Here is a 22952-nt window from a genome sequence, read left to right on the forward strand (position 1 = left end):
AGTGATATAACGTTAAATCGAGGTGGCTATTAATCGCAAAGCGTAGAGAAATGATGATTATAATGAGTAACGTTAATGTTAAAATATAGAGTCTGTATTAATAGGCTGTATAAATAAAACCGTAATAAAAAGCCTAATAACTTCAGTACGGTAACGTTAACTAATAATAAGTTATTATTTTATTCATAATTTAGTGTCACGTTATCATATCATTCATTCTATTTGACCGTTAAAAATATTGTCTTTTTAACATGATACAATTTAAAAATATATGTATTATATAATTCATGAATTATTATATAATTCAAGATGGCGCATGCAGCTCACTCGCGTGAGGCTGGTGGCAAAAAAGTTTGCGCTCGTACAAAGGCCGAGATTTTTAAAACAGTAGAAGGCAAACTGATAGTGGAAGACGAATTTTTAAACTTTGTTGTTACTAAAATGAGGACACTGAGCCAGGATGAAATCGTAATGTTGGCTTCAACTAATTTTCCGTCGGAGTGGATTGAGGAGTCAAAGAAGCTACTCTTTGAAGTCTGTCCGAAAACGTCTCAACGATGTGTTTCGCACAAGGGTCCTCAGAAGGATGTTAATAACGTCAAAGCGTGCCTAAAGGTCCTTAACGAGTGTGGGGAAGATATCCCAAGATTTGTATCGTATTATCTGGATGAGCTTCCACCTGTTACCTTCAATAGTATTGATGTATCAGCACTCCTTGGTAGGATTGACCAGCTAAACAAGGAAGTGTCTGATATGAAAAACATCATGGCAACCCAAATAAGCGTATGTGAGGATCTAAGAGCGGTTACGGCGGCTGTGGATCAGCGCGTTGCACAATTGGAGAGGCCTTACGAACCGCTTGACCACACTATCGGTCCGGGCCGGGGGGGAGAAGGACGATCTGTGACCTCCCTGGCTCTAGGCACCCTATCGGATACTCCATCGGAAATCGCGGAACTGAACTTGCCTCCACAAACCCAACCACAGTCCCCTAAATGGAGCACGGTTGTGAAAGATGGTCGACGTATAAAACAGAAGCAGAACAACGCGAATGCTGTTGCGGGGCATACACAGTCTAAACCCTACACTCGTGTACCAGTGAGAAAGGAGAGAAAACAGATCGGAATAGTTGGAACTGGTGATGGGAGTAACATTAAAGTGGTCAAGACCAGACTGGTGAGTGTGTTTGCCACTAGATTTGCTCCTGATCTTGAAGCTGACACCTTAAGTAATTACCTGTCAAATAAACTGGGCAGATCAGTCGAGTGTCGGAAGATTGAATCGGCACGAAATAGATTCAGCTCGTTTCAAGCCTCGGCTGAATGCAATGAAGTAAAGGAAATGTACGATCCACAACTATGGCCGGCAGGAGTTTATGTTCGGCGTTACTATGAAGCTCGTCTGCCCCGCCTCTCGTCAGCTGATGGAGGGCATAGAGTGGAGAGAAACACTGGATGTCCGCGTCAAGAACAAGCCGCTGCAGTCCCTCCTGGTGGTCGTAATCTGGTGTTTACTACGACTCAAGTCAATGGGCAAGTGAGCTCAGCGCAGTCCTTATAAAAGACCTAATATGAAGTTTCGGATTGGATCATATAATGCACGTGGCCTGCGTCTCGGGCATAGCGCTGGGGATATGTCGCGTCGCCTTGTGGTCGATAAGCTTCTTGACAATTGTGATGTTATGTGTATTCAAGAGACCTTTCTTGCTAAACAGGATCTGGAGGGTCTAAATACATTTCATAACGGTTTTTATGGTGCTGGGGAATCTACCACTGATCTAAGTACTAAAATTGTCAGAGGTAGGATATCTGGGGGCGTGGCTATCCTCTGGAATAAGAACTATGATTCACTAATATCAGTGGTAAGATTGGGTGTAGATTGGGCAATTGGTATTGAGTTTAATTGTCAAGATACAAAGTTTATTTTATTGAATATATACACTCCTTATGAGTGTCTTCAAAATGAAGCTGAATTCTTAAATAGATTAGCATTTGTAGGCTCTTTTATTCAGGATAATGCCTCTACCTGTATTTTTGTTGTAGGAGACATGAATGCGGATATTTCTGATGCAAACTCTCTATTTGCTGACCACTTAATGCATTTTTGTGCTGACTCTGGTTTAATGTTGTCAAGCAAGGTTATTTTGCCCAATAACAGTTATACGTATATCAGTGAGGCATGGCATACCAGCTCATGGTTAGATCATTGTGTATGTACAGCTGATGCTCACGCTTCTTTGGATTCTATGACGATTCATTACGATCTTGCCATTGCCGATCATATACCATTTTCTCTGTCTTTGAATGTGAAAAATTTACCAATGTTAACTACGGTGGTTAATAACTTGAACCCTGGAAAACTTGACTGGTCTAAATTAACCATGGAAGATCTCCAGAAGTACTATGCAAGGACTGATGGGTTGTTAGGAAACATTGCATTGCCCAAAGATGCCATGAGTTGTCAGGATATTAATTGTAAGAATCTACAACATGGTAAAGATCTATGTGGTTTATATGACTCAATTGTGGAAACACTTAATATCGCCAGTAGGCATTTTTATAAACCTCAGCGAAAGGCATATACCATTAAACCTGGTTGGAATGAGCATGTGTCTGAACTTCATGCCATAGCTCGGAGTGCATTTAAAGACTGGATAGAGTCTGGTAGAAATAGACAGGGCCCTTTATTTGAAGCGAAGAAACGGGCAAATGCCAATTTTAAATATGCATTAAGATATATAAAAAAGAATGAGAACTCAATGAGGTCTGATTCTTTGGCATATAAGTTGCATAACAAATGCTATAATGACTTCTGGAAAGAGGTTAGAGGCATGAACAGTAATAAAGTATCTTTACCCGCAAATATTGAGGGTGTTAGTGGCTCAGATGCAATTTGTCAGATGTGGCGGCAATATTATCAAGAGCTGTTCAATTGTATTGGGAGGAATACTTTTTTGGTGAAAAAAATTGAGGATGATGAAAATGTGGTTATTAATTCAGAGGAGGTACAATCTGCAATATTGGGTTTAGATAATAATAAAGTGTGTGGGACCGATAAAATAACCGCTGAACATCTAAAATATGCAAGCACGAAACTTGTTCCCCTGTTTGCCATCTGTTTGACAGGTTTCTTAGTTCATGGGATTCTACCTGAATCTATTTTACCTGTATTACTGGTGCCTGTTATTAAAGACAAAACTGGCAAAATTAACAGCATGGACAATTATAGACCTATTGCCATTGCTAGCATAGTATCCAAAGTGCTGGAGAGAATCCTTTTTAACAGGATGGAAAAATATATTTGTACGACTGACAATCAATTTGGTTTTAAACGTCAACACGGTACAGATATGTGTATATTTGCCTTAAAGGAAATTTTAGACCATTATAATAGTCAGAATTCGACAACTTTTATGTGTTTTATCGATGCCTCTAAGGCATTTGATCGGGTTAACCATGCAAAATTGTTTAGTAAATTGCAACATAGAGGAGTACCAAAAGTGATTATAAGAATTTTAGTCTTCTGGTATGCACACCAGTCCATGCAGGTCAAATGGGGAGGCCTTGTATCAGAACCTTTCACTGTTGGTAATGGAGTTCGTCAGGGTGGTATTTTGTCACCTTTCCTTTTTAATGTCTATATGGATGACTTGTCTCAACAGTTAAATAAATGTAATACAGGATGCATGATAGGAAATACTCTCACTAATCACCTTATGTATGCAGATGATTTGGTAATCATCTGCCCATATAGTGCTGGGTTGCAGCAACTGTTAAAGGTTTGCTCTCAGTACGGTGCAGATTTTAATATCAAATATAATGCAAGTAAGAGCAATGTCATGATAGTCAGAACAAAAGAAGACAGGAATTTAGTATTCCCAGTTTTCTTTCTATCTGGTACTGCCCTTAAAGTGTGTGAAGAGATAAAATATCTTGGCCATCATATTGCAAATGATTTATCGGATGATAAGGACATCAATAGACAGTGTCGTAAGATATATGGTCAGGCTAATGTGCTGGTACGTAAATTTGGCATGTGTTCTGCTTATGTTAAGGTGGCTTTATTCAAAGCATTCTGTACACCTCTATATACTGCCCACTTGTGGCGGTCGTACAGCAAAAAGAACATGCAGAGACTGATTGTTGCGTATAACGATGGTATGAGACTGCTTTTAAAACAACCAAGATGGAGTAGTGCCAGTCAGATGTTTGTAAATGTTGGTGTGCCTACCTGTACTGCCTTAATAAGAAATTTTATTTTTCGATACATGTGTAGAATTTCTGTCTCTGAAAACAGGATTATACAAGCTTTAGCCCATAGTAATTTTAGCTCTGTTAGGTTTACATCTAGACTGTGGAGACATTGGCGCACCTGTTTGTATATTGCAAATGAAAGGTAATGAACTTTGTATTTTATATTTATTTATTGCTTGTTGTAACTGTTTTTTTTTTTGTTTTGTTTTTGTTTTGTTTTTTGTACTATGGACCTTTCTTTTTGAGTCCTGAATAAAGTAATATTATTATTATTATTATTATTATAAGCCATCCAAGTGTCAAATCCCTCTTCTAAATTAAAATTGTCTTTAATAATTAAAGACAATCCACTCGGCCACGACAACCTGATGACGAAACGAGATCGGCCACAGTTTTGATCAGGCGGACATTTATACAAAGGAAAATAAGTACATTACATTTATCTGCTTGAAAGATAAATAATGTACTTATTTTCCTTTGCATAAATGTCCGCCTGATCAAAACTGTGGCCGATCTCGTTTCGTCATCAGGTTGTCGTGGCCGAGTGGTTAAGGCGATGGACTAGAAATCCATTGGGGTCTCCCCGCGCAGGTTCGAATCCTGCCGACAACGATTCGTTTTCCGTTTTAAAACTTACACTAACCAACGTTGAGCATGGTTCATGTTACAAACCAAGCGTCAAGTCCACATTGAGATAATGTTAAATGCACAATAATTTTCACCGCCACAGAAACAAATGCTTTTCAAAACAAAAGCGTATCTTGATAACTCCGTGATTGAGCATGCATGTGAGTTGTCGTCTCCACCTCAGTTGACGGAAAGGAATCCAACGTACTCGGGAAGAAATCATGTTCATGGATGAGCTAAAGTATTTAAGTTTTATTAACGTAACTGTGGTATAAAGACGGGCGCGCCGACAGCCGTGGGACATAGACTGTAAAAAAAATAGTGTTGTATCTGAGACATGCATAAGGGGATAGTTCACTCAGATAATTTAGTTCAATAACTCTCATGTCGTTCCAAGTTCCAAAGTCTTTCGTTCATCTTGGGAACACAAATGAATATCTTTTTGATGAAATCTGGGGAATTTCTGTCCCTCCATTTGACAGCTACACAGCTGAGACTTTGATGCTTCAAAAAGTTTATAAAGAGATTGTTAAAGTAATTCAAATGAATTTGAGCGGTTTATTCCAAATTTTCTGAAGAGACTCGATCATCACTTGATTAACAGATTGCGTTCCGGCTTATATTCACATACAAAAAAAAAACCATACAAAACGATCGTTTTCCGTAGATGAACGACTTGAAGGTGAGTAAAATTACGTAGTTATATGTTAACTTTAAAGGTTCACTCACCCCAAAAAGAAAATGAATAGCAAACATATGGGTACATCATTTCACCAGGAGAGGGCAGCATTGATCTATGTATCCCACAGCGATCGTGTTCCGAAGGTGAATGACTTGAAAGCAAATAAAATCACCTAGTTATAGCTTAACTTTAAAGGTCAGTTCACCCCAAAAAGAAAATGTATTATTTATTTTAATGACAGAGTTTTCTTTTTGGGATGAACGAACATTTTAAGTTAACCTATGCAAAAATATCAGGATTGGACATCATTTCACAAGGAGGGGGCAGCATTGATCTATTCTATGTATGCCGCCTACTCTCTGTAGTCAACATAGTAGATGAGGAATCTTTAGAATGCCTTTTATTGCATCCTTTATCTTTATCAGCATATTAGTTATGAGTTAATGCTTTGTTGAAGTCATGTGATTAGATCAATTGATTAGTTCAACAACGCAACATGCCACATTTTATTTCCAAATCTCAGTAGGGGTTTCCTCTGATTTGTAACACAGTGACCGTCCACTTTCACGCATTTTAGCATGAGTTGTCGTGGCCGAGTGGTTAAGGCGATGGACTAGAAATCCATTGGGGTCTCCCCGCGCAGGTTCGAATCCTGCCGACAACGTTTCGTTTTGCGGTCTACAATTTTTACACCAACCAGCAAGTTACAAACGTCATGTCCTCCTAGAGAACACGTGAATGGGATATGTTTACAGGACATTTGATTTTGTGAAAATACAACCAGTGAAGTCTTTCTGAGAGGATAGCCACACGTTTCTATGGTAACGAACCACCGAATAATCATGGCGGATGATTTGGACGATTTACTTGATGAAGTCGAATCAAAGTTTTGTTGTAGCACCTCGGCGTCCAAACAGTCAAGTTATGTTTCAAAACAAACGGACCAAAATTGTGTGAATCCCAAGGACAAGAAACAGTCAAGGTGGTAAGCTAGCGGGATTAGCACCCGAGCTAACGTAGCTAAAATTAATCCAAATAAAGTATAGTGCAAAGGGTTTGGCTATATACAATATAGCCAAACACTTTTAATAACGTTGCAGATGTACCATTTTTTATGTTAGCAATCGGACTAAAATGCTAAAAATAAACGTTTGCTATGAGGCTAACAAAACAACATCTGATCTATGCATTCTTAACATCGTCTCAAACATCTAAACAAAACCAGATTCTTCCAAGTCATATTTGTAACAGTTTGATTTTCCCCCCCCCCATGTTTTCCAGAAAACAAGGCGGTAAAAGAGCCGAGCACGAGAATGATGATATTGACGCTATACTGCAGGAAATTCTGGATTATGATTATCAGCCCATCAGCACACATGATGTAGTGAACAAAGCAATACTTTTATTTTTTCAAGTAACACTGGATAGCATTAATATTGCTAGTTGTTGTTGACAGTGCACATTAATCATTTGAAAACAATCTCTTATAATCTGAACAGGAACCCATTTCAGGAAAGACATCCACAAGTGATTCCTTTTCTCAGACTATGTCCATGAAGTAAGTTTTTGCTTTCAGGCGCATTTAGAAGCTATACATGAGAAATTGGGCATTTTAAAAGTGAAACATAACTAGATTCAAGTTATAAAACTTATTAACTCCCGTCACTTTTCCCTCAAACAGATGTTGGCCTGTGTTTCTTGGTGGAAGCTCTATAATACATGGTATTGGAACCAGCGTTTCTCAAAGGTGGCACATTAATTAAATTACACCAAGTGATTCAATCATGACAGATCAAATGTATTCTAACTGTAGTCTGTAACAAAAACTCTTGTTTTTGAAGGGCCTGCAACCGATTAAGATGTACCTCTTGTGACTTCAGCGTACTCATGTTTGACGATCACGAGTGGGACTCATCCTGCAACTATTTATTTTTCAGGTAAGGTAGCTGCAAAAATGTCAGTAGGGAACAATTTCATCAGGGGGCAGCATTGATCCACGTAGCCCACTGTAGCAGATTAAGTATTCTTAGAGTGCCTCACTTAGCCCTTGTTCTTGTCAGTTAATGATGCCTTTGTTGAAGTCATCATGTCACCCTCTTGCAGATAAGCTTCATGAAATGTTTGGACGGGCTGATAAAGAAATACTTTTCAACAAGCGTTTAACATTGCAACGCACCACCTTTTTTGTGCAAACCCTGTTTTCCGCCGGACACGTCATTTCCTTATTATCTTTAGCACAGTGTCTTGCAGTGCCTCTCAGCTTTAGCATCAAACAGACAGTGAATCATTCCCACCATGTCTTTTATGTAGTTATCTTCCATATTGCTGCGTGCTCAGACACAGTCGAGCTCTAAGGGCCTTTCTGTTTTAATGATCTCCTTTTTCGAGCTGTTCAAGCTTGTATATTTAATTAGGAGAGCATGTGTATGGAATTAGTCAATGAATCTTTAAAAACTTTAACTTCAGGCTTCCCTTTTTAAACAGGTAAAATAAGAGCTCATCAAGAGATCATTTTTTCAGGTTCGTTGCTTTATTTTAATATCCAGGTATTTAGAAGAATCCTAGCCAAGGTCATATTTCTCTTCAAAACTGAATTTCAATTATGCAGAATATGAGGTGGAAATGTGCTTTATTGTTGTGGGATAAGCTCTTAATCTAGTTTATTATTCATTGACTACTATTAGCATGCCGTTAACAGATTTATCTCCCCCAAAAGTGTAAACATTGCGCCTCCCAGGAACCATTAAAACAACATCTGTCAATCTCTATCCAGCTCAACCAATAGTGTGAGTTTGGGGCATGGCTACTTGTAGCTTTCGTATGCTATTGAACATCGTCTTTAATGAACTATATGGAGAGAGACCGCATCACTCGTGCATGCACTTGTTTATCTGTGGGGAACATGGCTGGCCTTGCACAGGAAAAGACATTCAGCTTTGGTTACAGAAGTGCAAGCTAAAATTCGCTGCATTTGAACTTTCAAAGATTATACAGGTCATGAACACGTCAAAACAGAACATGGTCAACATGTATGACACAAATTAACTATGTACACAACCAGGGTTTTTTCAACCGAACAGATCTAGGATTCCAACTGCTCCTTCCTTGAATATTGTATAGGGGAAATTCCCAATAAATTCTGCCCATGCCTGAAATGTTTTTGGTTTGGCTTTATTAATTCTATAGTTATAGTGCATTCTAACATTGCAATATTTTTGAGATCTATATGCTTCATTTTTGTAATTCTGTTAGGTGCCACTAGTGTCACAGAAAAGCTTCCATTTTTTTGTGCAATGAATAATAATAAGAAAAACAAATTTTGGTTTTAATTACATTTTTATATATAATATTGCTTTGATTTTTCATTATGTTAATGTGACCTGGACAAAAAGTTTAGGGTAACCACTCGACTTTCCAGATTTTTTGCTCTTATTCAAAACAGCCAAGCCCCAATTTGAAGCGATGAAGCAGATGCAAGATATTAGTTCTTAAAAGTTTGATTGCAGTCAGTGATAAATTTCCAAAGATAAGCTGAATTGTGTAACTGAGCGCTCCTGGTTGAAATTGGAGATTTGTGAACTACAACTACACAAAAATATATTGAAATCCTCAAAGATTCTGCTCTCTTCCCTTTCTTTAGGAACAACATGCCAGATTATAACAAACTAAAAGCCAAACTGAGGAATAGAAAGGGTGTGCGTGCGTATGCCTGCCAGTGTAGCTGGCACTCGGCCCTGTCCCTCTCAGACCTGAGGGAGCAACAGCAGCTGAAGTGGGTTTGTGGCAAACACAAAGCAGGAACTTGAGTATGCAACAGTTCTCCCTCTGTAATCTCATCTGTGTCCCCCAGCAAGTGTTGTGTGCTCCCCTCCTCACTAAAGAGAATGCAGGCCATTTTCAAAAAAAAAATATATATTGTGTAATTTGCAGGGCTGGATAGCAAAGAATTTTCTTCTGTTTTCTTCTTTGAGTGTAGTTTTTTTGTTTTGTGTGTGAAGTAATTGTGAGTCTATACACTATCCTACACTATATTATAGACTTTTTTAAGGACATAATGTGTTCAAATATTGTACATACACATGCTACATTTTTAGACATTTTGACAATTAACAAATAATAGGATGCTTGATCATGGTTTAGAATGTTTATTGTAATTTAGATGAGCAATGTTGATTTGTTTTTCTGTTCTTCCAGTATAATAAGAAATACTCAGGTATTGCAAGGGCCCATTTGCATTACGTTCCACGGTTTTCAGGGATGCGTTGTTGTGAATCATCTGTCCAAAATATTAAATGCAAAACATTGTCCACAGAATAAAAAACTAAAAATAATGTGTGCTTTTCTACATTTTTTTTTATACCTTACCTGCTGAGAAAAATCTCTAGCACTTATGCTGATTTCACCAGTTTTCAATTTCAGCGTAGTCACCATCTGAAGATGCAACAGAATTGTCCTCCTCTTTTAAAGATGGTACATTCACGTACGATGCCTCTGATGTTGTACTACTATTATCTGTTTCTGAGATGAATTTTAAAAAAAAAAGTCAGTGCCAGTGTTTTTTTGTTTGTTTTTTTACCTTCAAATTGATCCTGCTTACTTTAAGGTTTAAGGTTGCTGTACAAAAGACCCAGGTTCAAAAGAGCTATGTGATTTCAGAAAGGAAGCTCTCTGTGCAAAGGAATATTGTCACAAGAGGTACCTTGACTGAAGTTTGTAGTTACATGCTGTTCGTCATAACCGTCAGTACTTTCTGTGGTCTGTGCAATGGGGGGATTCTGAAAAGACATCTCAGGAAATGATGGGCTTTCCTCACCTTCCAAAAACAAGAGAGACCAATTTTAGTAACTATTTTTGATGATCTGATTCAGGTTTATATAATGTTATGTGGGATCTCAATATCTCAGCTCAGGAAGGGTCTAGAGACTCCATTTTTGCACTCAGGTCTAAGTCTCATGGCCCTCTATCAGAATCCAGAGTTTCAAGAGGATCAGAGAAACTCAAAATTTTGACCCGAAAAAAAAAACGACAGTGGTACCCCTTTCGTTTTTTTTTTCGGGTCGAAATTTTGAGTTTCGATATCTCAGCTCTGGAAGGGTCTAGAGCCTCCATTTTTGCACTCAGGTCTAAGTCTCATGGCCCTCTATCAGAATCCAGAGTTTCAAGAGGATCAGAGAAACTCAAAATTTTGACCCGAAAAAAAAACGACAGTGGTACCCCTTTCGTTTTTTTTTTCGGGTCGAAATTTTGAGTTTCGATATCTCAGCTCTGGAAGGGTCTAGAGCCTCCATTTTTGCACTCAGGTCTAAGTCTCATGGCCCTCTATCAGAATCCAGAGTTTCAAGAGGATCAGAGAAACTCAAAATTTTGACCCGAAAAAAAAACGACAGTGGTACCCCTTTCGTTTTTTTTTCGGGTCGAAATTTTGAGTTTCGATATCTCAGCTCTGGAAGGGTCTAGAGCCTCCATTTTTGCACTCAGGTCTAAGTCTCATGGCCCTCTATCAGAATCCAGAGTTTCAAGAGGATCAGAGAAACTCAAAATTTTGACCCGAAAAAAAAACGACAGTGGTACCCCTTTCGTTTTTTTTTCGGGTCGAAATTTTGAGTTTCGATATCTCAGCTCTGGAAGGGTCTAGAGCCTCCATTTTTGCACTCAGGTCTAAGTCTCATGGCCCTCTATCAGAATCCAGAGTTTCAAGAGGATCAGAGAAACTCAAAATTTTGACCCGAAAAAAAAACGACAGTGGTACCCCTTTCGTTTTTTTTTCGGGTCGAAATTTTGAGTTTCGATATCTCAGCTCTGGAAGGGTCTAGAGCCTCCATTTTTGCACTCAGGTCTAATTCTCAGGACCCTCTATCATAATCCAGAGTTTCAAGAAGATCAGAGAAAGTCAAAATTTCGACCCAAAAAAAAAAACGACAGTGGTACCCCTTTCGTTTTTTTTTCTGGTCGAAATTTTGAGGTTCGATATCTCAGCTCTGGAAGGGTCTAGAGCCTCCATTTTTGCACTCAGGTCTAAGTCTCATGGCCCTCTATCAGAATCCAGAGTTTCAAGAAGATCAGAGAAAGTCAAAATTTCGACCCCGAAAAAAAAAACGACAGTGGTACCCCTTTCGTTTTTTTTTTCGGGTCGAAATTTTGAGTTTCGACATCTCAGCTCTGGAAGGGTCTAGAGCCTCCATTTTTGCACTCAGGTCTAATTCTAAGGGCCCTCTATCATAATCCAGAGTTTCAAGAAGATCAGAGAAAGTCAAAATTTCGACGCCGAAAAAAAAACGACAGTGGTACCCCTTTCGTTTTTTTTTCGGGGCGAAATTTTGAGGTTCGATATTTCAGCTCTGGAAGGGTCTAGAGCCTCCATTTTTGCACTCAGGTCTAATTATCAGGGCCCTCTATCATAATCCAGAGTTTCAAGAAGATCAGAGAAGGTCAAAATTTCGACCCAAAAAAAAAACGACAGTGGTACCCCTTTCGGGGTTTTTTTCGGGTTTAAATTTTGAGTTTCGATATCTCAGCTCTGGAAGGGTCTAGAGCCTCCATTTTTGCACTCAGGTCTAATTCTCAGGGCCCTCTATCATAATCCAGAGTTTCAAGAAGATCAGAGAAGGTCAAAATTTCGACCCAAAAAAAAAACGACAGTGGTACCCCTTTCGTTTTTTTTTCGGGTCGAAATTTTGAGTTTCGATATCTCAGCTCTGGAAGGGTCTAGAGCCTCCATTTTTGCACTCAGGTCTAATTCTCAGGGCCCTCTATCATAATCCAGAGTTTCAAGAAGATCAGAGAAAGTCAAAATTTTGACCCGAAAAAAAAAACGACAGTGGTACCCCTTTCGTTTTTTTTTTCTGGTCGAAATTTTGAGGCTCGATATCTCAGCTCTGGAAGGGTCTAGAGCCTCCATTTTTGCACTCAGGTCTAATTCTCAGGACCCTCTATCATAATCCAGAGTTTCAAGAAGATCAGAGAAGGTCAAAATTTCGACCCAAAAAAAAAACGACAGTGGTACCCCTTTCGTTTTTTTTTCGGGTCGAAATTTTGAGTTTCGATATCTCAGCTCTGGAAGGGTCTAGAGCCTCCATTTTTGCACTCAGGTCTAATTTTCAGGGCCCTCTATCATAATCCAGAGTTTCAAGAAGATCAGAGAAAGTCAAAATTTTGACCCGAAAAAAAAAACGACAGTGGTACCCCTTTCGTTTTTTTTTCTGGTCGAAATTTTGAGGTTCGATATCTCAGCTCTGGAAGGGTCTAGAGCCTCCATTTTTGCACTCAGGTCTAATTCTCAGGACCCTCTATCATAATCCAGAGTTTCAAGAAGATCAGAGAAAGTCAAAATTTCGACTCAAAAAAAAAAAACGACAGTGGTACCCCTTTCGTTTTTTTTTCGGGTCGAAATTTTGAGTTTCGATATTTCAGCTCTGGAAGGGTCTAGAGCCTCCATTTTTGCACTCAGGTCTAATTCTTAGGGCCCTCTATCATAATCCAGAGTTTCAAGAAGATCAGAGAAGGTCAAAATTTCGACCCAAAAAAAAAACGACAGTGGTACCCCTTTCGTTTTTTTTTCGGGTCGAAATTTTGAGTTTCGATATCTCAGCTCTGGAAGGGTCTAGAGCCTCCATTTTTGCACTCAGGTCTAATTCTCAGGGCCCTCTATCATAATCCAGAGTTTCAAGAAGATCAGAGAAAGTCAAAATTTTGACCCGAAAAAAAAAACGACAGTGGTACCCCTTTCGTTTTTTTTTCTGGTCGAAATTTTGAGGTTCGATATCTCAGCTCTGGAAGGGTCTAGAGCCTTCATTTTTGCACTCAGGTCTAATTCTCAGGACCCTCTATCATAATCCAGAGTTTCAAGAAGATCAGAGAAGGTCAAAATTTCGACCCAAAAAAAAAACGACAGTGGTACCCCTTTCGTTTTTTTTTCGGGTCGAAATTTTGAGTTTCGATATCTCAGCTCTGGAAGGGTCTAGAGCCTCCATTTTTGCACTCAGGTCTAATTCTCAGGGCCCTCTATCATAATCCAGAGTTTCAAGAAGATCAGAGAAAGTCAAAATTTCGACTCGAAAAAAAAAACGACAGTGGTACCCCTTTCGTTTTTTTTCGGGTCGAAATTTTGAGTTTCGATATCTCAGCTCTGGAAGGGTCTAGAGCCTCCATTTTTGCACTCAGGTCTAATTCTCAGGGCCCTCTATCATAATCCAGAGTTTCAAGAAGATCAGAGAAAGTCAAAATTTTGACCCGAAAAAAAAAACGACAGTGGTACCCCTTTCGTTTTTTTTTCTGGTCGAAATTTTGAGTTTCGATATCTCAGCTCTGGAAGGGTCTAGAGCCTCCATTTTTGCACTCGGGTCTAATTCTCAGGACCCTCTATCATAATCCAGAGTTTCAAGAAGATCAGAGAAGGTCAAAATTTCGACCCAAAAAAAAAACGACAGTGGTACCCCTTTCGTTTTTTTTTCGGGTCGAAATTTTGAGTTTCGATATCTCAGCTCTGGAAGGGTCTAGAGCCTCCATTTTTGCACTCAGGTCTAATTCTCAGGGCCCTCTATCAGAATCCAGAGTTTCAAGAGGATCAGAGAAACTCAAAATTTTGACCCGAAAAAAAAACGACAGTGGTACCCCTTTCGTTTTTTTTTCGGGGCGAAATTTTGAGTTTCGATATTTCAGCTCTGGAAGGGTCTAGAGCCTCCATTTTTGCACTCAGGTCTAATTCTCAGGGCCCTCTATCATAATCCAGAGTTTCAAGAAGATCAGAGAAGGTCAAAATTTCGACCCAAAAAAAAAAACGACAGTGGTACCCCTTTCGTTTTTTTTTCGGGTTTAAATTTTGAGTTTCGATATCTCAGCTCTGGAAGGGTCTAGAGCCTCCATTTTTGCACTCAGGTCTAATTCTCAGGGCCCTGTATCATAATCCAGAGTTTCAAGAAGATCAGAGAAAGTCAAAATTTTGACCCGAAAAAAAAAACGACAGTGGTACCCCTTTCGTTTTTTTTTCTGGTCGAAATTTTGAGGTTCGATATCTCAGCTCTGGAAGGGTCTAGAGCCTCCATTTTTGCACTCAGGTCTAATTCTCAGGACCCTCTATCATAATCCAGAGTTTCAAGAAGATCAGAGAAAGTCAAAATTTCGACTCAAAAAAAAAAAACGACAGTGGTACCCCTTTCGTTTTTTTTTCGGGTCGAAATTTTGAGTTTCGATATTTCAGCTCTGGAAGGGTCTAGAGCCTCCATTTTTGCACTCAGGTCTAATTCTCAGGGCCCTCTATCATAATCCAGAGTTTCAAGAAGATCAGAGAAAGTCGAAATTTTGACCCGAAATAAAAAAAACGACAGTGGTACCCCTTTCGTTTTTTTTTCGGGTCGAAATTTTGAGTTTCGATATCTCAGCTCTGGAAGGGTCTAGAGCCTCCATTTTTGCACTCAGGTCTAATTCTCAGGGCCCTCTATCATAATCCAGAGTTTCAAGAAGATCAGAGAAGGTCAAAATTTCGACCCAAAAAAAAAACGACAGTGGTAACCCCTTTCGGTTTTTTTTCGGGTTGAAATTTTGAGTTTCGATATCTCAGCTCTGGAAGGGTCTAGAGCCTCCATTTTTGCACTCAGGTCTAATTCTCAGGACCCTCTATCATAATCCAGAGTTTCAAGAAGATCAGAGAAAGTCAAAATTTCGACTCAAAAAAAAAAAACGACAGTGGTACCCCTTTCGGTTTTTTTTTCGGGTCGAAATTTTGAGTTTCGATGTCTCAGCTCTGGAAGGGTCTAGAGCCTCCATTTTTGCACTCAGGTCTAATTCTAAGGGCCCTCTATCATAATCCAGAGTTTCAAGAAAATCAGAGAAAGTCAAAATTTCGACCCCGAAAAAAAAACGACAGTGGTACCCCTTTCGTTTTTTTTTCGGGTCGAAATTTTGAGTTTCGATGTCTCAGCTCTGGAAGGGTCTAGAGCCTCCATTTTTGCACTCAGGTCTAATTCTCAGGACCCTCTATCATAATCCAGAGTTTCAAGAAGATCAGAGAAAGTCAAAATTTCGACCCAAAAAAAAAACGACAGTGGTACCCCTTTCGTTTTTTTTTCGGGTCGAAATTTTGAGTTTCGATATTTCAGCTCTGGAAGGGTCTAGAGCCTCCATTTTTGCACTCAGGTCTAATTCTCAGGGCCCTCTATCATAATCCAGAGTTTCAAGAAGATCAGAGAAAGTCAAAATTTCGACCCCGAAAAAAAAAACGACAGTGGTACCCCTTTCGGTTTTTTTTCGGGGCGAAAATTTGAGTTTCGATATTTCAGCTCTGGAAGGGTCTAGAGCCTCCATTTTTGCACTCAGGTCTAATTCTCAGGGCCCTCTATCATAATCCAGAGTTTCAAGAAGATCAGAGAAGGTCAAAATTTCGACCCAAAAAAAAAACGACAGTGGTACCCCTTTCGTTTTTTTTTCGGGTTTAAATTTTGAGTTTCGATATCTCAGCTCTGGAAGGGTCTAGAGCCTCCATTTTTGCACTCAGGTCTAATTCTCAGGGCCCTCTATCATAATCCAGAGTTTCAAGAAGATCAGAGAAACTCAAAATTTTGACCCAAAAAAAAAACGACAGTGGTACCCCTTTCGTTTTTTTTTTCGGGTCGAAATTTTGAGTTTCGATATCTCAGCTCTGGAAGGGTCTAGAGCCTCCATTTTTGCACTCAGGTCTAATTCTCAGGGCCCTCTATCATAATCCAGAGTTTCAAGAAGATCAGAGAAAGTCAAAATTTTGACCCGAAAAAAAAACGACAGTGGTACCCCTTTCGTTTTTTTTTCTGGTCGAAATTTTGAGGTTCGATATCTCAGCTCTGGAAGGGTCTAGAGCCTCCATTTTTGCACTCAGGTCTAAGTCTCATGGCCCTCTATCAGAATCCAGAGTTTCAAGAAGATCAGAGAAAGTCAAAATTTCGACCCCGAAAAAAAAAACGACAGTGGTACCCCTTTCGGTTTTTTTTTTCGGGTCGAAATTTTGAGGTTCGATATCTCAGCTCTGGAAGGGTCTAGAGCCTCCATTTTTGCACTCGGGTCTAATTCTAAGGGCCCTCTATCATAATCCAAAGTTCCAAGAAGATCAGAGAAAGTCAAAATTTCGACCCCGAAAAAAAAACGACAGTGGTACCCCTTTCGTTTTTTTTTCGGGTCGAAATTTTGAGTTTCGATATTTCAGCTCTGGAAGGGTCTAGAGCCTCCATTTTTGCACTCAGGTCTAATTCTCAGGGCCCTCTATCATAATCCAGAGTTTCAAGAAGATCAGAGAAACTCAAAATTTTGACCCAAAAAAAAAACGACAGTGGTACCCCTTTCGTTTTTTTTTCTGGTCGAAATTTTGAGGTTCGATATCTCAGCTCTGGAAGGGTCTAGAGCCTCCATTTTTGCACTCAGGTCTAAGTCTCATGGCCCTCTATCAGAATCCAGAGTTTCAAGAAGATCAGAGAAAGTCAAAATTTCGACCCCGAAAAAAAAACGACAGTGGTACCCCTTTCGTTTTTTTTTCGGGTCGAAATTTTGAGTTTCGACATCTCAGCTCTGGAAGGGTCTAGAGCCTCCATTTTTGCACTCAGGTCTAATTCTAAGGGCCCTCTATCATAATCCAGAGTTTCAAGAAGATCAGAGAAGGTCAAAATTTCGACCCCAAAAAAAAACGACAGTGGTACCCCTTTCGTTTTTTTTTTCGGGTTTAAATTTTGAGTTTCGATATCTCAGCTCTGGAAGGGTCTAGAGCCTCCATTTTTGCACTCAGGTCTAATTCTCAGGGCCCTCTATCATAATCCAGAGTTTCAAGAAGATCAGAGAAGGTCAAAATTTCGACCCAAAAAAAAAACGACAGTGGTACCCCTTTCGTTTTTTTTTCGGGTCGAAATTTTGAGTTTCGATATCTCAGCTCTGGAAGGGTCTAGAGCCTCCATTTTTGCACTCAGGTCTAATTCTCAGGGCCCTCTATCATAATCCAGAGTTTCAAGAAGATCAGAGAAAGTCAAAATTTTGACCCGAAAAAAAAAACGACAGTGGTACCCCTTTCGTTTTTTTTTCTGGTCGAAATTTTGAGGTTCGATATCTCAGCTCTGGAAGGGTCTAGAGCCTCCATTTTTGCACTCAGGTCTAATTCTTAGGACCCTCTATCATAATCCAGAGTTTCAAGAAGATCAGAGAAGGTCAAAATTTCGACCCAAAAAAAAAACGACAGTGGTACCCCTTTCGTTTTTTTTTCGGGTCGAAATTTTGAGTTTCGATATCTCAGCTCTGGAAGGGTCTAGAGCCTCCATTTTTGCACTCAGGTCTAATTCTCAGGGCCCTCTATCATAATCCAGAGTTTCAAGAAGATCAGAGAAAGTCAAAATTTCGACTCAAAAAAAAAAACGACAGTGGTACCCCTTTCGTTTTTTTTTCGGGTCGAAATTTTGAGTTTCGATATTTCAGCTCTGGAAGGGTCTAGAGCCTACATTTTTGCACTCAGGTCTAATTCTCAGGGCCCTCTATCATAATCCAGAGTTTCAAGAAGATCAGAGAAGGTCAAAATTTCGACCCAAAAAAAAAACGACAGTGGTACCCCTTTCGTTTTTTTTTCGGGTCGAAATTTTGAGTTTCGATATCTCAGCTCTGGAAGGGTCTAGAGCCTCCATTTTTGCACTCAGGTCTAATTCTCAGGGCCCTCTATCATAATCCAGAGTTTCAAGAAGATCAGAGAAAGTCAAAATTTTGACCCGAAAAAAAAAACGACAGTGGTACCCCTTTCGGTTTTTTTTCTGGTCGAAATTTTGAGGTTCGATATCTCAGCTCTGGAAGGGTCTAGAGCCTTCATTTTTGCACTCAGGTCTAATTCTCAGGACCCTCTATCATAATCCAGAGTTTCAAGAAGATCAGAGAAGGTCAAAATTTCGACCCAAAAAAAAAACGACAGTGGTACCCCTTTCGTTTTTTTTTCGGGTCGAAATTTTGAGTTTCGATATCTCAGCTCTGGAAGGGTCTAGAGCCTCCATTTTTGCACTCAGGTCTAATTCTCAGGGCCCTCTATCATAATCCAGAGTTTCAAGAAGATCAGAGAAAGTCAAAATTTTGACCCGAAAAAAAAAACGACAGTGGTACCCCTTTCGTTTTTTTTTCTGGTCGAAATTTTGAGGTTCGATATCTCAGCTCTGGAAGGGTCTAGAGCCTCCATTTTTGCACTCAGGTCTAATTCTCAGGACCCTCCATCATAATCCAGAGTTTCAAGAAGATCAGAGAAAGTCAAAATTTCGACTCTTTTCGGGGCGAAATTTTGAGTTTCGATATTTCAGCTCTGGAAGGGTCTAGAGCCTCCATTTTTGCACTCAGGTCTAATTCTCAGGGCCCTCTATCATAATCCAGAGTTTCAAGAAGATCAGAGAAGGTCAAAATTTCGACCCAAAAAAAAAACGACAGTGGTACCCCTTTCGTTTTTTTTTCGGGTTTAAATTTTGAGTTTCGATATCTCAGCTCTGGAAGGGTCTAGAGCCTCCATTTTTGCACTCAGGTCTAATTCTCAGGGCCCTCTATCATAATCCAGAGTTTCAAGAAGATCAGAGAAAGTCAAAATTTTGACCCGAAAAAAAAAACGACAGTGGTACCCCTTTCGTTTTTTTTTCTGGTCGAAATTTTGAGGTTCGATATCTCAGCTCTGGAAGGGTCTAGAGCCTCCATTTTTGCACTCAGGTCTAATTCTCAGGACCCTCTATCATAATCCAGAGTTTCAAGAAGATCAGAGAAAGTCAAAATTTCGACTCAAAAAAAAAAAAACGACAGTGGTACCCCTTTCGTTTTTTTTTCGGGTCGAAATTTTGAGTTTCGATATTTCAGCTCTGGAAGGGTCTAGAGCCTCCATTTTTGCACTCAGGTCTAATTCTAAGGGCCCTCTATCATAATCCAGAGTTTCAAGAAGATCAGAGAAAGTCAAAATTTCGACCCCGAAAAAAAAACGACAGTGGTACCCCTTTCGTTTTTTTTTTCGGGTCGAAATTTTGAGTTTCGATATTTCAGCTCTGGAAGGGTCTAGAGCCTCCATTTTTGCACTCAGGTCTAATTCTCAGGACCCTCCATCATAATCCAGAGTTTCAAGAAGATCAGAGAAAGTCAAAATTTCGACTCTTTTCGGGGCGAAATTTTGAGTTTCGATATTTCAGCTCTGGAAGGGTCTAGAGCCTCCATTTTTGCACTCAGGTCTAATTCTCAGGGCCCTCTATCATAATCCAGAGTTTCAAGAAGATCAGAGAAGGTCAAAATTTCGACCCAAAAAAAAAACGACAGTGGTACCCCTTTCGTTTTTTTTTCGGGTTTAAATTTTGAGTTTCGATATCTCAGCTCTGGAAGGGTCTAGAGCCTCCATTTTTGCACTCAGGTCTAATTCTCAGGGCCCTCTATCATAATCCAGAGTTTCAAGAAGATCAGAGAAAGTCAAAATTTTGACCCGAAAAAAAAAACGACAGTGGTACCCCTTTCGTTTTTTTTTCTGGTCGAAATTTTGAGGTTCGATATTTCAGCTCTGGAAGGGTCTAGAGCCTCCATTTTTGCACTCAGGTCTAATTCTAAGGGCCCTCTATCATAATCCAGAGTTTCAAGAAGATCAGAGAAAGTCAAAATTTCGACCCCGAAAAAAAAACGACAGTGGTACCCCTTTCGTTTTTTTTTTCGGGTCGAAATTTTGAGTTTCGATATTTCAGCTCTGGAAGGGTCTAGAGCCTCCATTTTTGCACTCAGGTCTAATTCTAAGGGCCCTCTATCATAATCCAGAGTTTCAAGAAGATCAGAGAAAGTCAAAATTTCGACCCCGAAAAAAAAACGACAGTGTTACCCCTTTCGTTTTTTTTTCGGGCGAAATTTTGAGTTTTGATATTTCAGCTCTGGAAGGGTCTAGAGCCTCCATTTTTGCACTCAGGTCTAATTATCAGGGCCCTCTATCATAATCCAGAGTTTCAAGAAGATCAGAGAAGGTCAAAATTTCGACCCAAAAAAAAAACGACAGTGGTACCCCTTTCGTTTTTTTTTCGGGTTTAAATTTTGAGTTTCGATATCTCAGCTCTGGAAGGGTCTAGAGCCTCCATTTTTGCACTCAGGTCTAATTCTCAGGGCCCTCTATCATAATCCAGAGTTTCAAGAAGATCAGAGAAGGTCAAAATTTCGACCCCAAAAAAAAACGACAGTGGTACCCCTTTCGGTTTTTTTTCGGGTCGAAATTTTGAGTTTCGATATCTCAGCTCTGGAAGGGTCTAGAGCCTCCATTTTTGCACTCAGGTCTAATTCTCAGGGCCCTCTATCATAATCCAGAGTTTCAAGAAGATCAGAGAAAGTCGAAATTTTGACCCGAAATAAAAAAAACGACAGTGGTACCCCTTTCGTTTTTTTTTCGGGTCGAAATTTTGAGTTTCGATATCTCAGCTCTGGAAGGGTCTAGAGCCTCCATTTTTGCACTCAGGTCTAATTCTCAGGGCCCTCTATCATAATCCAGAGTTTCAAGAAGATCAGAGAAGGTCAAAATTTCGACCCAAAAAAAAAACGACAGTGGTAACCCCTTTCGTTTTTTTTTTCGGGTCGAAATTTTGAGTTTCGATATCTCAGCTCTGGAAGGGTCTAGAGCCTCCATTTTTGCACTCAGGTCTAATTCTCAGGGCCCTCTATCATAATCCAGAGTTTCAAGAAGATCAGAGAAAGTCAAAATTTTGACCCGAAAAAAAAAACGACAGTGGTACCCCTTTCGTTTTTTTTTCTGGTCGAAATTTTGAGGTTCGATATCTCAGCTCTGGAAGGGTCTAGAGCCTCCATTTTTGCACTCAGGTCTAATTCTCAGGACCCTCTATCATAATCCAGAGTTTCAAGAAGATCAGAGAAAGTCAAAATTTCGACTCAAAAAAAAAAACGACAGTGGTACCCCTTTCGGTTTTTTTTTCGGGTCGAAATTTTGAGTTTCGATATTTCAGCTCTGGAAGGGTCTAGAGCCTCCATTTTTGCACTCAGGTCTAATTCTAAGGGCCCTCTATCATAATCCAGAGTTTCAAGAAAATCAGAGAAAGTCAAAATTTCGACCCCGAAAAAAAAACGACAGTGGTACCCCTTTCGTTTTTTTTTCGGGTCGAAATTTTGAGATTCGATGTCTCAGCTCTGGAAGGGTCTAGAGCCTCCATTTTTGCACTCAGGTCTAATTCTCAGGACCCTCTATCATAATCCAGAGTTTCAAGAAGATCAGAGAAAGTCAAAATTTCGACCCAAAAAAAAAACGACAGTGGTACCCCTTTCGTTTTTTTTTCGGGTCGAAATTTTGAGTTTCGATATTTCAGCTCTGGAAGGGTCTAGAGCCTCCATTTTTGCACTCAGGTCTAATTCTCAGGGCCCTCTATCATAATCCAGAGTTTCAAGAAGATCAGAGAAAGTCAAAATTTCGACCCCGAAAAAAAAAACGACAGTGGTACCCCTTTCGTTTTTTTTTCGGGCCGAAAATTTGAGTTTCGATATTTCAGCTCTGGAAGGGTCTAGAGCCTCCATTTTTGCACTCAGGTCTAATTCTCAGGGCCCTCTATCATAATCCAGAGTTTCAAGAAGATCAGAGAAGGTCAAAATTTCGACCCAAAAAAAAAACGACAGTGGTACCCCTTTCGGTTTTTTTTCGGGTTTAAATTTTGAGTTTCGATATCTCAGCTCTGGAAGGGTCTAGAGCCTCCATTTTTGCACTCAGGTCTAATTCTCAGGGCCCTCTATCATAATCCAGAGTTTCAAGAAGATCAGAGAAACTCAAAATTTTGACCCGAAAAAAAAAACGACAGTGGTACCCCTTTCGTTTTTTTTTCTGGTCGAAATTTTGAGGTTCGATATCTCAGCTCTGGAAGGGTCTAGAGCCTCCATTTTTTGCACTCAGGTCTAAGTCTCATGGCCCTCTATCAGAATCCAGAGTTTCAAGAAGATCAGAGAAAGTCAAAATTTCGACCCCGAAAAAAAAACCGACAGTGGTACCCCTTTCGTTTTTTTTTTTCGGGTCGAAATTTTGAGGTTCGATATCTCAGCTCTGGAAGGGTCTAGAGCCTCCATTTTTGCACTCAGGTCTAATTCTAAGGGCCCTCTATCATAATCCAGAGTTCCAAGAAGATCAGAGAAAGTCAAAATTTCGACCCCGAAAAAAAAACGACAGTGGTACCCCTTTCGGTTTTTTTTTTCGGGGCGAAATTTTGAGTTTCGATATTTCAGCTCTGGAAGGGTCTAGAGCCTCCATTTTTGCACTCAGGTCTAATTATCAGGGCCCTCTATCATAATCCAGAGTTTCAAGAAGATCAGAGAAGGTCAAAATTTCGACCCAAAAAAAAAAACGACAGTGGTACCCCTTTCGTTTTTTTTTTTCGGGTTTAAATTTTGAGTTTCGATATCTCAGCTCTGGAAGGGTCTAGAGCCTC

The 22952-nt window shown here is 39.7% G+C and overlaps 2 protein-coding genes and 2 non-coding genes across 7 annotated transcripts in view; 3 read left to right on the forward strand and 1 right to left on the reverse strand.

Annotated features, from left to right (window-relative positions):
• The first annotated feature begins 4783 nt into the window (after positions 1-4783).
• Positions 4784-4865, forward strand: trnas-aga (transfer RNA serine (anticodon AGA)). The gene has a single exon. It is a non-coding gene; the product is annotated as a tRNA-Ser (tRNA).
• An 85-nt stretch (positions 4866-4950) lies between these two features.
• On the forward strand, positions 4951-9893 carry cfap418 (cilia and flagella associated protein 418). The gene is made up of 6 exons (XM_039650915.2): positions 4951-6544; positions 6844-6943; positions 7062-7120; positions 7244-7309; positions 7404-7499; positions 9203-9893. Exons 1-6 carry the CDS (start codon positions 6381-6383, stop codon positions 9366-9368), a joined length of 651 nt encoding a protein of 216 aa, XP_039506849.2. The 5' UTR covers positions 4951-6380; the 3' UTR covers positions 9369-9893.
• trnas-aga (transfer RNA serine (anticodon AGA)) lies at positions 6145-6226 on the forward strand. The gene has a single exon. It is a non-coding gene; the product is annotated as a tRNA-Ser (tRNA).
• LOC120462307 (uncharacterized) overlaps positions 9692-22952 on the reverse strand; it is a 42944-nt gene continuing 29683 nt past the window's right edge. For all 4 annotated transcript variants that reach the window (XM_039650913.2, XM_039650911.2, XM_039650912.2 and 1 more), the window contains exons 17-19: positions 10262-10375; positions 9928-10080; positions 9692-9838 (exon numbers count right to left, since the gene is read on the reverse strand). In XM_039650913.2, coding sequence (XP_039506847.2) covers positions 9962-10080; positions 10262-10375 — 233 coding nt within the window. In that variant the 3' untranslated portion in view covers positions 9692-9838; positions 9928-9961. The remainder of the gene's footprint in view (positions 9839-9927; positions 10081-10261; positions 10376-22952) is intronic.

Source organism: Pimephales promelas, chromosome 12, assembly GCF_988280905.1.
Source record: "Pimephales promelas chromosome 12, fPimPro1.hap1.1, whole genome shotgun sequence".
NCBI classification, from domain to species: Eukaryota; Metazoa; Chordata; class Actinopteri; order Cypriniformes; family Leuciscidae; genus Pimephales; species Pimephales promelas.

What these genes read in the sequence shown, in the direction of transcription:
- cfap418 (XM_039650915.2), top strand. Translation starts at nt 6,381, where the DNA reads ATGGTAACGAACCACCGAATAATCATGGCGGATGATTTGGACGATTTA. An exon ending in AGCCCATCAGCACACATGAT is followed by an intron (nt 6,944 to 7,061) that starts GTAGTGAACAAA and finishes TAATCTGAACAG; the next exon opens with GAACCCATTTCAGGAAAGAC. An exon ending in TCTCAGACTATGTCCATGAA is followed by an intron (nt 7,121 to 7,243) that starts GTAAGTTTTTGC and finishes TCCCTCAAACAG; the next exon opens with ATGTTGGCCTGTGTTTCTTG.